General features: G+C 37.5%; 1 protein-coding gene across 5 annotated transcripts; it reads left to right on the forward strand.

Annotated features, from left to right (window-relative positions):
* The first annotated feature begins 1,386 nt into the window (after positions 1-1,386).
* Positions 1,387-10,258, forward strand: cdca4 (cell division cycle associated 4). Of its 5 annotated transcripts, XM_067615123.1 has the most exons (4): positions 1,387-1,581; positions 6,070-6,130; positions 7,116-7,253; positions 7,599-10,258. In XM_067615123.1, the coding sequence occupies exon 4, from the start codon at positions 7,608-7,610 to the stop codon at positions 8,526-8,528; it is 921 nt and encodes a 306-aa protein (XP_067471224.1). In that variant the 5' UTR covers positions 1,387-1,581; positions 6,070-6,130; positions 7,116-7,253; positions 7,599-7,607; the 3' UTR covers positions 8,529-10,258. The 5 variants fall into 5 exon arrangements, with proteins under 5 accessions (XP_067471224.1, XP_067471221.1, XP_067471225.1 ...); XM_067615120.1 differs by lacking the exon at positions 7,116-7,253; XM_067615124.1 differs by lacking the exon at positions 6,070-6,130.
* The last annotated feature ends 6,048 nt before the right edge of the window (positions 10,259-16,306 follow it).

Raw genomic sequence — 16,306 nt, forward strand, 5'->3', positions numbered from 1 at the left:
ATCATTTGAACATTTATTGAAATGAAAGCATGTAAGAAGTTTAGAGGGAAAAATCACTATTTGGTGGAGCTGTTAACAACTCACAGACATGTGAAATGTGACTCCGACTACACACTGCTTTTTGTAAGACGTCAAAAACCAAAAAGGTTGGAAACCACTGGTTTCATCTTTAACAATGTGTTGTATTTTAAAAGCTTGTTATATTATCCATTGTGTCAAATCTTCATCTGAAAAGTAACTAAAGCTGTAAAATAAATGTAGTGGGGTAGAAAATACAATATTTCCCTCTGAAATGTAGTGGAGTGGAAGTATAACGTAACATCAAACAGAAATACTCAAGTGAAGTACAAGTCCCTCAAAATTGTACTTGAGTGCAGTACTTGAGTCAATGTATTTAGTTACTTTCTACCACTGCTGATAAAATACATTTAAATAAATGTACTTTATCAGATAATCAGGTGATCCTAAGTGCTGCTTTGTCAAAATCAGAATCAGAATCAGCTTTATTGGCCAAACATGTTCACGCATACAAGGAATCTGGTTTCTAGTGGCTCTTGATGTAATTACATACAGAAAGACACACAAGGACAACAAGCTGAACAATGATGATTAAACTTAAACATATCACTATAATGTACAAGCAAGCGGATGAAAAAATAGTGACATGGCTGCAACTAACGATTATTTTCATGATCTATTCATCTGTCCATTATATCCTTGATTAATTGTTTGGTCTATAAAATGTCAGAAAATGGTGAAAACTGTCAATCTGTGTTTCCCAAAGCCCTAGATAACATCCTCAAATATCTTGTTTTGTCCACAACCCAAAAATATTTAGTTTACTGTCATAGAAGACTAAAGAAACCAGCAAATATTCAACATTTAAGAAGCTGGAATCAGAGAATTTGAACATTTTCTTCTTAAAAAGTGACTCAAAACGATTTATCAATCATCAAAATAGTTGGCAACTAATTGATTAATCGACTAATCATTGCAGCTTTACATACATATAGAAACAAGTGGACAACATCATACAATGTCTACATACAGGTGGAACCATTGTTTGTATAAAGTAGCATAAATACTCAAAATTGTACTTAAAGTAGAAAAGTACTTGAGCAAATGCACTAAGTTACTTTCCACCACTGCTACTAGATATTTCTATTTTTACATGACACTAATTATTTCTTAATTATTCTTTGATTAAACTGTGATTAATTCAGATCGGGTATATATTAAAACAAACAAACCAAAAAAAAAAAAACAACTCCTGACGTTTTATTTCTTGTTCTCGATGCCAACTACAAGCTTTCACTTGTTCGCCAAATAAAGCGTTTGGAGGAGAGAAGAGCAGGGAGGAATGATTAGAGAGGAATCCCAGGCATATGGCTCCCCTCCCCCCGCCCTTCCCTCCCTGCCGCCCGCTCCTCTCCGCTCCGCAGCAGCAGCAGCAGCAGCAGCAGCACTGAGGTACTTCAGTTTTTGAAGCCGTGGCATGAATGATCTCATCTGAACCTGATCTCCGCTTTCCCTGCCGTCGATCCTATGACCGAGACTGGAATAAAATAACACAAACACGAGGTGAGTACGGCGACATAACCTCCCGTCCTCCGGTAATTTCTTTAAAAAAAAAAAACAGGCAGACCGGGGTTTATTGTTTGTTTTTTAAGGGGGGAACTTAACAGCTCAGCCGCGGCGAAAAAACTCTTGTTTTTGGGTAGGAAGGAGGAAGGACCGCGGAGGATGGGTGGGCGCTTTTTTGGCTAATTAGCTTTACGCTCGCTATAGCATTCGCTTTTCTTAATGAGTAAAGAGGAAACGGGGTACAGTAGGCCGAACAGCCGGGCGGTTTATATCGTGTTTTTTTTTATCCGTTTCACTCGAAACCCAGTTAGCTAGTGGCAAGCTCAGAAGCGGAAAGTCAGGTCCGTAGCTAGCCGGCTAGCTGTTAGCTACTAGCGCAAAATGGCCTCATTGTCGCTCGGTAGCTCTGATGCTGAAAAGACAAAGCATGCGGCAGTCACGGCCAGGAGAGCCGAGCGGCCCTTTAAAGCGGCATTAACGGCGGCAATTTAACCCCTGATATCGCTTATATTGTGTCGTTAACAAGGAGAGAGGGGAGGGTGAGTGAATTAAAGCAGCCCCGGTGTTGTTTTTAAAGTTTTATTTATTCATTTATGACGGCGAGCGGAGAAAGTGTGGGGTTTTTACTGTGTGTGTGTGCAGTGGGGGATGGGTCATGCTAGGAGCCATTGACGTAAAGCGAGGCTGCATTTTGTTTGGCTTCTGGCTCCTAGCATGGTACAACACAAGTAGCACTAACATTAATACTGTGTTTATCACGGCTGACTCAGTCCCTCCAGGATTTCACGGAGCTTTATTTTTGTGATGATTGCGGCCAAAATGAGTGTTTATTTCCCCCCCAAAATGTGTCATGTTTTATGTGCTCTTTTTTTTTTGCAGTAAAATTGCAGGAAATGGGAAAAGTTGCAAGCAAAAGAAAATAATACGAGTTAAAAAAACAACTACAAATGAAGATTCATGTGTAATCACTTTGATAAAAAAAGCATACAGCAAATCACAGCAGCAACTATATTTCAGTGCTAATTTTTAAAATTATTTTCTGAACATGAGAACAATGGGGTCAAAGTTATATAAAGAAGAAAATACTGTACTTGAGTCCTGTTTATAAGCCTTTATTAAATAAATTCACTTCAATATTAGCACTAAGTACAATCACTCAATAGTTCCATTAACATAAAAATATAGTTTTTTCCAAAGTGTCCATTTTTATGTCTGAGGTAGATTTTGTCCACCTGTCTGAACAACATCAGCTTATATTCTTCTGTCTTAAACCACATTTGGGGACATTTGGGGATTGTTCTGCTCGGTCTGTGGCAGTCAGTGTTGTTGTCAGGTGAGATTTGTCCATCTTCCACCTGAATACTATAAGTTATGAAGACACTTAATATAACAATCGAGCCAAATCACAATCAGTCTGTTGATTTGTACGTTTCATGCGGAAAAGTTGTGGTAACTTTGCAAAATTGCAAGCTCACTTGAATTTGCATTAATTATTGCGATTTCCTGGAGGGACTGATATATATCATGTTGTGTAATACTAAAAGACTTATAACACTATTTGCATTATTTCAAAAAGATGTTCGTTTTTTTTTAGCTTTCTGATAAAGTCTTTGAACACGTCATATATCAGCATTTTCTTGTGAAATCTTGTTAGAAAAATGAATTAAAAATATATTTTAAGACTCTAAAATGTGTTGAAGTGTTTGTGATTTTAGTAAAGCTGCTGCAACCATTAATCGATCAGTTTCCAAACTTTTAACACAAATGACAAAGGTTTGTAACATCTGGATTAATCATCACTGCATTGTATTTTATGCTTTTTTATTGAAAATTTGTAATCTTAATCTGTGAGTGGGGCTGGGCGATATGGACGGAATCAAATATCACAATATTTTTGACCAAATACCTTGATATTGATATCGCAACAATATTGTAAGGATGACTATTGGAGACTATAGATTTTTGATAAATAATAATCAGTAATGTGGATATAAAGACTGAGTGGTTAACAATAGAACAGTAGTCTGGTAAATTCAGAAATTACATCACTTAACTGTAATGCAGCCTTTAAAACCAGGAAAAGGCAACACTTCCGCCATATTACAATATCCAATATCTAAGACGATATCTAGTCTCATATCATGATATCGATATAATATTGATGTATTGCCCGGCCCTATCTGTCAAATACATGTAGCGAAGTAGAAAATACAATATTTCCCTCTGAAATGTAGCGAATTGGAAGCATAAAGTAGCATAAAATCGAAATACTCAAGCAAAAGTACACATATCTTAAAGTAAGTACAGTACTTGAGTAAATTAGTTACTTTCCACCACTGCTATTTTTACATGAACAATTCCTCCACTAATTATTTGTTAGTTTTTCTTTGATGAAAATGTTAGTAAGTGTAAATTCAGAACATTATTTGCATTATTTCAAAGTGATTTTCTTCTTTTTTACACTTGATATCTGAGTTTTTGAACACCGCGTATTTTGGCATTTTCTTGTTAAATCTCGTTTTTAAAAAAAGTGACTAAATTAATTGTAAAGACTCTAAAATGCGTTGAAGTGTTTGTGATTTTAGTAGAGTTGCTGCAATCGATTAGCTGCCAATTATTAAATTAATCTCCAACTATTTTTATAATCGATTCATCGTTTCGAGTCATTTTTTTTAAGAAGAAAATTTCCGAATTCTCTGATTCCAGCTTCCCAAATGTGAATATTTTCTAGTTTCTTTAGTCCTCTATGATGGTAAACTAAACATCTTTGGGTTGTGGGTTGTTGGTCGGGATAAAACGAGACATTTTCTGACATTTTATGGACCAAACAACTAACTGACTAATTGATAATGAGAATGATCGTTAGTTGCAGCGCTTGATTTTTAGTGTATTGGAGATGATCTGTATCTCAATCACTCTAATTAAGCATCTGTAGTAGAAAAATGATCTCTTATAAGTACCAGATATTAGTCTTACACACACTCTGAATAACATATGATGATATTGTGGAGTTTGTAATATTATAAACTCAAATATAAACCATTTTGCAGCATGTAGAAGCGTTTCATGATATTTTAAGGTTTTTGTAACTCTCTGTGAGGAAGGTTTTCATGTCATTATACCTGTTAGTTTGGGTTTTTGAAACCTTATGGGCAACGTTGTTACTTTATATACTGAACAATTTACTAAAATAGTTTAATTGATATCTTATTTGGTAAATAATATAATACAGCACTATTAGGATCTAAGATAACGGCAGTTAACACGTCCTAAATTACTGTATACACTCAGTGGCCATGATGGGAAGCAGGTGTTGGCAATGGGCTAAGAAGAGTTTCATCAACACTGTATGAAACAGTTTTGATTTGTTTTTTGTATAAATGCTTTAAATTTTTGGATCCATTCTATTTTATATAAACAACTACAACTTTGAGCTGCATTTCTGTATGAAATGTGTTCCACAAATACAGTTTTTATCACTAATTATTACACAATCAAATAAGGATCAAAAACTGAAAAGAACTTAAATGGAAAAATGACACATCAGCTGTTGGAATAATGCAGTTTTTCCCACTACAGATACCTGATCAGAGTGATCAATACATTTTCAATCAGACCTGTGTCTTGTATAATAAAGTTAATACCCAAACTAACACCCACTAGTCACAGATGTAGGTTTTCATGTGTAAATCATCCAATAAATCCCCTGAGATTTCACCCCAAAATGCTGAACTACAAGGTGTTCAAAAAAACAACACTTACTAGTAAACCTGTTCAGTAAAAACAAACAAACAAACAAACAAACAAATTCTGTCATGTCCAAAACTGATTTTTTTTTTTCCCCTCTCTTTGCATTGTGCTTTCTCTCAGCTTGTAGGCCTGTTTTAACCCTCCTGGTTGTGTTTATTCTCCATTTCAAATTTTTTTCCACATTGTTGTTGTTGTTGTTGTTGTTGTTGTTTCCTTTAGGGAGATAGTGCTCTCTAGTGTCTCTTGTTTAACAGGGACCAGCACAAATGCACTACACAAGGAAGACAACACATGTCCATAATTGTTTTCTCACTCCCCTTTTTTGTATTTTAGATCTCCGGGCACCTTCATAAATGACTTTTTTCCCCCCTCCCTCTATTTTATCCACTGTCAGGAAATGTTACTCTATGCAAGCGAGGACTCAAAGACCTCCAGGCTCCTAAATCATTCAGTGTACATTAGATTCTTTTTTTGGTATGGATTCATGAACATATGGTCTGACTAATCCAGGGAAGACAGTAGCTGTAATTTAATAATCTTTCTTCATTGAATGTCGGGTTTTCATGTGTGTGTAAGGAAGCAAAGTAACTCCCTCTACTGTTGGAGAGGTGAAGGAAAGTTCTTAATGTATACAATATCACTATTTCTGATGTCATATTTGATTATATATATATATGGATTAAATGTCAAAAAATTGTTAATTTATGTAGTATTGTTGTGTTTTTTCCATCCTAGTTTTTGGCCGTACAGTCCCGCACAACAGGCCCGAGCGCTACAGTGTGTTCATTTTAAGATGGTATGTAATTTGGACAGATTATAGGGCTTTAGTATTGTTTAGCATTCCTAAAATGAAAATGTAAGAATCTCCCCCCTTTTTTTTTTAAAGTGCGCAGCTCAATTATGACAATAACAGCAGTGTCATTTAGTTTCATTTTCTTTTCTGAGGAGAAGTGGGCAGACTTTGTGGTATTGTTGTCACCTCTTGTGCTGTTTTCTGTAAACCTTAACACTTATGTTTTACAGTCCTATAAATGTATTAATGATATTTTCATTGTTACCCCACCCCACCCTTTCTTGGTTTTGTGATTATATGAAAATGTATCACAAATAGAAACCTGAAGAGATGACCCAAATGCCCTGCCCACAGGTTTTTACACAGAGGAGACGCAGCCGGCTACTGCAAAAACTTATTTTTCTTTCTGATCGGGGGTGAAAAAAAAAAAAAAATTAAATGCCATAGGCTGAGCTCAGTCTTTTTACTCGCATCCCGTTTATTTTCGGGGGACAGGAGTGTTGTGTTTTTTTTTTTATTCCTGTGAGACATTTGTGTGTTTGAAGCAGGGTGTAATAAGGAAGTTGACTCTACTTTTCTTCCCCTCCCCAGTGAAGAGAAAGTGAAAATCTTGTTCTACTAGTTTTGAAGTGTGGCGTGTGTAGACCCGGAAACCTGATATCCCTTGTAAATATTAGTGGTTTATGGTGGTATATTGTATTGTGAATATTGTAAATGTTATTTTTCATATATATTTTTTTTTAATCCCTTAAAAAGCACCTTATTGATTAGGATATTTTCTTGATCACAGGTGGCAGTGGGAAAGAATATAAGTGCACTGATCATGTAACTTGAGTGCTTGTTTTTTTTAAATTTTTTTGTTTTGTTTTCTGACAAAAGGTCTCTCTAGTCTGTGCTTACTTTGATGCAGCGTTCGCATTTAGTTGGTAACCATGCTATTTTCGGTGGCTCAGTGGTCTGTTAAAAGTGTGGTTGTTCCGCCCAGCAGGAGTCTTGCTTCAGACTGGCCTAAAATGGGCAGAAATGGTGCTGAACAAAAGCTGCTTGTCGCTCGTACAAAAGTACTTGAAGCGTTGCAGCCGGGACCAAGCTGCTATGCTATTGCCTGTGCCTCTCAACAGGAAAGGTATAGCAAACTTTAAGAAAAAAACAACTACAACAAACAATTTACTGTTTACTGTAGTCCACAAAGAGTTTAACCTGTAGAGTTTATTTATAAAGTCACAGCTGCTACTCAGCAGTTTGTAGCCCTAGCTCCCTCATGTTCATACACGAATATCACACCACATAGCCTCATTACATCACACATTCACATTATTAATTACATGGCACTTATTACTTCCATTATGCTCGTAGCTAGTGAAATTCAGAACAGTAGACAAATTTGTGTGTTTGTCAGTGTCAAACATTTGTTGAAAAGTTTTGCCGCAGGGTGTCTGACTGTGTTTCTGTCTCCTCATCGTCACCACAGAGAGACAACATGTTCCCGAAGGGCACCAAACGCAAGTTCTCAGACTCCGGGGAGGAGCCGGTCCCCAGTGGCGACCAGAGCCCGGCGGCTACGTCTGCGGCGGTTCGGACGCTGTCGTCCTCTTACAGCCTGCAGCGGCAGTCGCTGCTTGACATGTCGCTGATCAAGCTGCAGCTCTGCCACATGCTGGTGGAGCCCAACCTGTGCCGCTCGGTGCTCATCGCTAACACTGTGCGGCAGATCCAGGAGGAGATGACCCAGGACGGCACCTGGCAGATCATGACCCAGGCCCTGGCAGCCGCTCAGTGTCCCGCTGACCGCCTGGTAGCCACCGAGGTGCTCTGCCGACAGACGGACGCAGCAGCTCAGGCGGGGCAGAGCCCCAAGCCCTTTTCAGTGGTTGGTCTGGAGGAAGGCTACCACACAGAGGAGGTGGTGATGGAGGGAGACGCGGAGACAGAGGTCACCATGTCCACTTTGTCGCCCGTCTCCCCCCAGCTGTCTTCTGCTTCTTACCTGGCGGGCCCCTTCGGCATGGGACCCTGCTGGGAGGAGGAAGAAGAAGACGGTGATTGCGAGGAGGACGAAGAGGAGGACAGCGAGGAATGTGTGTCGGAAGGAGAGGAGGGGGACCGGGACCATCTGACCGCAGACTCCAGGACGGGGGAGCAGGTTTTTGGGACTTTTGAGATCAAGCACCCGACGCCGCCCCCTGACCCCGCGCTCGAGGAGCTGTTTTCAGACGTGGACCCATCTTACTATGACCTCGATACGGTGCTGACAGGCATGCAGAGCGCTCCGAAGATGGGGCCTTACGATCTGCTGGAGAGCCTCTCCTCTCACGGGCCCACGGCCCTGAGCTCCAGCTCGAGCTGTAGGTCAGACCTGAACGAACTGGACCACATCATGGAGATCATAGTGGGATCCTGAAACTCAGAACATTCCTCTGGCCCGTACTGATCCCACAGACTCTTACCAGACTATGCACAATACACATGTGCGTGTTCTGAATGTGGTATTGTTATACACGGAGATTGTTGAAGGTTTTGGGACAAGGTGGGAAATTAACAGCGAGCCAAATTCATTTTTAGGATTGGCTGAGTTGTAGTTAGTCCGCTCTAACAGCCAGTTTAGCCGAACAGGCAGCTGCTGTTGGGACACTTTAATCTTGTATTTCAAAAAAAAAAAAAAAAGTAATTGGCAGGTAAAAGTAGCGAGAGGGTGAACTGTTGCGATCCACAAGCCGCCGAGGTCTGTGGACGAAGCCATTAGTTTCCTACTTTGTTGATGAAATCCAAAACTCAACGATATCTGTGAGAAGGCAAGGATAATTACCTATACCATGATGCATTTTTATTTACGTACTTTCCATGTTTACGTCTGTCATACATTCTGTCATACTAGCTCCTTCTGGTCGTATTCTCTGCCATTTTTGTCCATTTCTATTTATTGTTACATGGACTTCAGAAAAAGGAAAAAAAAATCATCACACTACATGCATCAGAACAAATTGTAAATCCAAATCTATGAATCAATGCATATTTTCCTAAAGATTTGAGCAATTATGAATGGAATATATGTATATGTACGTATGTGTATATAGAAATATATTTTTTGCATTATACAGCTTGGGGATTTTGCAAGTATCATTTGATATTACTATTATTTTTTTTCCCTCCCAAGCGGTTTTTAAGATTTTAATGTAGCCAGACTCGAGACAGTGTCTTCCCATGGTTTGGTATAACAAAGTCGACTGTAACAGGTGTCGGGACTGGCATCGTCACACTTTATAGGCGCTGTTCTTTTCATTTTTTTCTCAAAAAGCTTTATGCAGGGAAGGAGAATTACTGCCAGACACCCAACCGAGCGCTGGTCAAGATTTGTTCCGTTTCTGGTGGGTTTACAGTGGCCAGCGGACAAATTAAAGCAAGTTTCCTGCCCTGCTTTTACATACAGATCCTAATAACAGCTTTTCCTGAAGCATTTGGAGAAACCCCGGGGTGATAACTGCATCAAGAAGCCATATTTCTTTCTCTCATTTGTTATAACTACAAATGAAGAATTTTCTGTGTTAACCCATCTAATTTATTGTTGTTTTATTTATTGTATTTATTATATCTAGGTACAGACATGCCATATTGACTACAAAATCAACCATGAGGCCCAATGAAATTATATTTATCTAAATTTTTTTCCCTCCGGTTTGAATGCAGTACCTATTTATTCCTCACATTTTTTTTTTTTATTATTAGTAATAATAATAATAATAACCGGGTTACTATTCAAATCACTATGCAGCTCTGTCATACGTGTTTCAAAATGATTGTATACGACTCAAATGTCCTTTAATTCCTTTTATGCAAACAGTTGCCTTTTCTCCTAAAGATGTGGAAAAATCAAATGCATTTTTCAAAATTGTTCCTTATCATCGTGATGAAGAGATTAACTCAGGCAAACAAAATGTATTGACAAAAATACAGTATTACGACACGCTTAATACCTTACCACAACACTCCTGAAGGATGTCACTCTGGTCTGAATGGGAGCTAGAACTTCAAAGACTAATTACCGTTGTAAAATGTATGCATTTTTTTATATTAAGGAAAAAAAACATTGTAGCATCTTTGTAAATATTTTTTATAATAAAAGGTGCGACTATTGATTGTGTCATGTGGTTTTATCACTTATTTTAGAACACAGTTTATTTCACAGTATTTTCATTGTTAACATTTTCTTACTGCTTATCTGTGTTGAGCTTAAAGGGTAAAACTGGTAATATTCTATATTTATGTTATGAAGAGACCAAAACCAGCATCTAATTTCTGTCTCTCTGTACTTTTTGACTTGTCTAACCAGTCTGCGGCACTCAGTTCAAAGCCCACCGGTTCCCACTGACAACTTCAATCTTTTAAAATGTGTCACAAATATTGGTTTCGTTTTTTTTTTGTTTTTTTGTTTTTTTGGAGGCAAAATCATTTCCTTAAATAGCTGATTACTAAATGGCACATTTGTAGGGGACTTTCTAGCCACAAGTTTGGTTCACTCGTGAGTACATTTGAAAAACAGGTCACAAATACTATAAATATATATATATATACTTTAATAAGCTTTTTTAAAAGTTAATTTCCCGAAACAGTAAGTTAGTGTACTACTCAAACAGGAGTAAATTGTTTATTTATTTGTGACTAGTATGTGTTTACAGCAGCAGGTTTATATACAAGTATGTTGGATCAACAACAAGTAAAGTAAAAAAAAAAAAAAAAACACTCACTGAGCACTTTATTAGGAACACCTGCACAATCTAACTGATCCAACACAACAGCTCCGCCATGAACTACCTGTATGAAGCTCGTACATTTTCAGTTTTTGTTGACATTGTCAGAAAGGTGATAATTCAACTTCCCATTATTTTGTTCACCCCATGGAGGGAAGGAACACTTCAGTATAACGCACTCCAGTAAATGACCACAATAGCAAACATAACATAGAATTATCACCTTTCTGACAATGTCAACAAAAACTGTAAATGTGTAAGACACAAGTATTCATTGACAATTTTCAGGTGTTACAGATACAGTTCAGTTGGTAACTTTCTGTTTCTTCATGCTGTGTTTTGCCATCTTGCTCTATTCTGTACACACATCTATTGCATGTCTGTGTGTACTGGAAGAGGGATCCCTCCTCTGTTGCTCTTCCTCAGGTTTCTTTCATTTTTCCCCCCATTACAGGGTTTCTTTTGTGGAGGTTTTCCTTTTCAAATCAAGGGTCTAAGTACAGAAGATGTCGTATTGCTGTACAGACTGTAAAGCCCCATGCGGCTGGTTTGTGATATTTGGCTATATAAATAAAATTTTACTTGACTACTCAAAAATTAGAGGTGCAACATGCTCACCGGGGCTTGTTATGGTGCATGAAAAACTGCACAAAGCTTGCAGAATTACTCCTCCTGATCAATGTGGTGAGTCCTGAAGCAGTTTAGTGCCTTGCTCAAGAGCTCTGCTACCGTAGCTGCTGAGTGCGTTTCTGTGTTTTTTGTGTAAAATTTTTCTTTCGCAATAATGACATGAAAATACCGAAAGAGAATTAGAAGTGACTCGGCTGCAGAAAGACCTTTGTCCTCACGTGCTCTCACATGATGACGTTGGACCGTGAGATTGTGCATTAGATATGCAGTGAGTGTTAAAATGAATTCAACAGAATGGGACTATTGTCTGTGTGCAGCTGAGAACATGCATGAATCCCACCTCTTCACAGTAGAACCACACAAAATCCCAGGCCTGGTTATGTATTCGTACATCTATTAATAATGAATGCTACTTTTGAAGTCTACTGAACTAATAACTTTTCATATTCCTATTAATGAAACAGTTTAATACAACCCACGTCTTGTCTGAAACTATGAAAAGGTGTAATATTCTAGTTTACTGTGCGTGTTGGCCTGCTGCCGAGTCTTGGTTTCTCCATAGTTAAAGATTAATGGCCTCGGTGACTCAGCAAAAAAGCAGCCTGAGGAAAGCGAGTCATCAGAGAGAGAAAGACACTGTAGTGTCTTAAAAAGCAGCAACAGAGAACGAACCGTAAGTGTGACGCGTTGTTTCAGAGATATATTAGATGTACATGTGATGTCTTAATTTTCTTTACTGACATGCCTGGAAGCAATTATTCTGCCCATCAGTGTAATAAATAACATACCTTACTTACAATGCATGTGTTGTCTGTTGACTGTACCACCGCCAGTGGGCTCATGCTGCCTTCAGGTTCTCTTCATAAACTCATGACGACTATTTCTTGCAAATTTAACTAAAACATTTCAGTTGGGAATAATGACAAAACGGATCCCATAGCTAGTTGAATTCTGTGATTGTCCAGCAGAGATTAATTAAATGAATTAGGGCTGCAATTATTGTTTTCATTATTGATTAATATACAGATTATTTCTTGAATCAGTTAATTAATCGTTTGGTTTATGAATTGGCAGAAAAAAGTGAAACATTACAGTTTCCCAGAGTCAAAGGTGGCATCTTCAGATGTTTTGTCTGACTGACTGACCAAGGATAATTCAGTTTACAATCATATATGAGAAAGAAAAGTATGAAATCATCATATTTTAAAGGTTGGAAACAGCAAACTTTTGGTATTTTGGCTTAAAAAATGACTAAAATAATAGATCAACTGATCGTTGCAGCTCTAAAATGAATTACTTAAAAAACAACAACTCACAACCCAAAAACCCCTCAAACATCCCCTAATAACTTCCTCTGCATGTATGAATGTTAAGGTCTACTGACTGGATTTTATAGTAACTCTGTTTTTTTTTAATCTTTTATCACAGACCTACCTGAAACTTAAGAGCTCAGAGTGATTTTGATAGTCATGCATGTGTGTTACAAAAACACCAAAAAATGTAGGTCAGACGACGAAAAAACGCAAGAATGTTGTTTACTTTATGTTCAGAAGAGGAACATGAAAGAAGAAGCAAAAGTGTAGTTGTTGTGACAGGAGGGAAAAACTCTCGAGCTTACACTCAAAATCTCGCGAGAGCCTGTCCGCCTGATCCAGTCCAGCACAAACCTTGTGACAGCTTCAGTAGGAAGAGACGGAAAAACGTGAAAGAGGAGTTTCCTTATTTGGTATTCGCCTTCCCCGTTTTTCCGGTCACGTCCTTCCTCTTCCCCTCTGAGTCATCTGTCCCTTTAAAATGCTGCGTTCAGGTGCTCACTGAAACCCCCTAGATAGGCCTATTTATTATAACATCGATACACTGTATTTATGAAATACATCATTTCTATATATTCCAACCGGGCCTCCTGTTACATTTGAACTCACACAATTTTTTGAGTGTGTGATGAGATTTTTGACATCTAAAAACAAGGTTATGAGCAAGAAAAATGTAGAAACCCCTGTGCTGTTGTGTTTTTAAATATGAAGCCATACTGTTTTGTGTTTGTTTGTACTTTCAAAATAAAAATTGTTGATCATAAAATAATGAACCTATACAATGTTTTTGAAGATTGGCAGTGGCGGTTTATTTATTTTGTATTGTACTGTACTGCAATGTACAATTAAGTACTTTACTTGAATATTTACATTTTATTCTTATACTTTACTGCATTTCAGAGAGAAATGTTACACTTTTTACTCCACTACATTTATTTTGTAACTATAATTACTGGTTACTTTTCAAATGAAGATTTTTTTTATGGAAAATAAATAATCAGTTTATAAAGTATAATGCAGTGTACATATTGCATGAACATATAAGAAGCATTTTAATGTTGTCAAGGTTGAGCTAACTACTTTATAAGCTGTAACAGTACATCTATAATAATGATAATAATATATGCATGCATGGTTAATAAAACACTCTGAATGGGATCACTTGGCATAATGAGAATGATTACTTTTGTACAATGTTAGTTCATTACTTACCTTTTGAATCAAGGACTTTTACTTGTAATGCAGCATTTTTATACTATGGTATCTTTACTTTTACTGAAGTAAAAGTACTCATAGTTCTTCCAAAACTGAAGACTGGAGACATCTGTAATCCTGAAAGCATTTTACTTCATATTTCCTCTGACGTACAGTAAAATTTTTACCTCTTTAATCATACTTGGATTCACACAAAGATGCCAAAAGGACCAATAAGCATTTATTTATTTATTTTTGGTGCCACCAAAGCATCATTTTTAGGATCTTGAATATTATCAAAACCACCAGTAATGGAATGTAACTGAGTACATTTACATAAGTACTTTTGGCGTACTTGATTATTTCCATTTCATAGTACTTAATACTTCTACTCTACTGCATTTAAGAGGGTGGTACTGTACTTTTTACTGGACCACATTTATCTGACAACTGTAATTATTATTTACTTTATAGATTAAGATATTACAAAAAACATGTTGAGATTATAAATTATGACGTATTGTTATAGATTAAAACTACAAAGTAAAGTAGTTAAAATTAAATCCACCTAGATTAGCTACAACACTTAAGTTCTTTTTACATGTTCATGTATTAGATACTTTATTGTCATTGCATTTTAAACACAACAACACTTGGTTTGGCAGCAGTCCACCACCTGGTGACAAACATCTGATAATAAAACACTCACAAGGGACATTTTGCTGCATATTGAATAAATTTACTTTTGATACTTTAATCATAATCAAAAACAGGTTTATTGCCAAGTAGGTTTGCACATAAATGGAATTTGCCTTGGTGTTGTGGTGCGTAACAACCAAAAAATAGAAGGTAAGAGAAATAACAAGAACCTATACAGAGTAGGAGAAAATACAACTACCACAACATACAGATGATATAAATATAAAAATAAAATGTACAATTAAAATATAGTAAATATAGTAAAAATATATTCCAAGTGAAAAGAGCTGTTGAGTTAAGATGATGTTAACCGGGAACGTGCAAACAGTATAAATGGTACATGTTATGTGCAAATGTAAAATTTACAAATAATTGTGTTAATGTAACGTGTCATTATTCAGTTTTAATTTGCTGTGATGGGATCTAAGTGGCATTTAAGTACATTTAGCTGACAATACCGTAGCCTATTACTGAAAGCAGGAGTTTTACTCATAACACAGTATTTTTACACTGTGGTATCAGTATTTTTTTTACTTGAAATAAAGGATTTGAAATGTCAAGCCAGCAGTTATTATAGTGCTGCAGGCAGACTATGTTGGTGCCTTAGATGGGATTTTAGATTGGAAACCTCAAAAAGTGCAACAATGGTACCTCCAACCCAGACAAAGTCCTCCCAGTGCTCCAGACAAAAAGGTAAGTGGGGGGTTGTTGGTTGTCAGCTGAAAACTGACCGACCGACCAGTAAAGCTTTGAAAATCAATCATCAGATGAAAACCATGCAAGTCAATGGAGAAAAAGAGAGGAACAACTTTGAGAAGGGAGAACATGTGCTTATTTCCAAAAGCTGTATACAAGAACACCTGTCGGTAAGAAAATCCCAAACAAACAAAACAAAACCCCATGGTGCCCCTGCCTCATTAGACACCCTAGCCCAGTGGTTCTAAAAAATTTTCATATCAAGGCCCCTTTAACTGACACAAATTAGACCATAGAGCCCCATTAGATAAGATTTTGTCCCAGGGTACCCCATTTTTGTCTTTAGATGTTTTATTACAGTGAATGTATGAAATGTATACATTGTATATGTAATGCAGTGTATATATTCTGTCATTGCCTTACTTATGGATTGAATTATACTGGAAATAAATCATTATCAGTCCCCTTTATGCTTGGGACCCCCTGGAACCCCCTCAAGAGCCTTGGGTGTCCCCGGACCCCACTTTGAGAACCACTGCCCTAGGTGACCACCTATGTGGCCTATGCCACAAGCCGCCCTCGGCTGCAGGCTACAGCTATGAATAATTTGTCTTTTTTAATAAGTGTCGACAGTATTTAACACCACGATCAGTATTTGTATTAATACTTTTACACTTGTGGAGCGAAATCGATCCGTGTCATAATAAATCCCACATTTTCCCAACGATCGCTTTTCGCCGCTCACGTGTGCTTCGATACTGATTTACACGAGCTGCACTTGAACGCAGCAGCTCGCCGGTCGGAACAAACGGTCGCACATTCGCTGCCCCGTGAGTGGCGGAGGCGGAGGCTTGATCAGCGGGCGAACGGACCAATCACAGCACGTCTCGAGCTCCGCGGCC

Source organism: Thunnus thynnus, chromosome 16, assembly GCF_963924715.1.
Source record: "Thunnus thynnus chromosome 16, fThuThy2.1, whole genome shotgun sequence".
Lineage (NCBI taxonomy): Eukaryota > Metazoa > Chordata > Actinopteri > Scombriformes > Scombridae > Thunnus > Thunnus thynnus.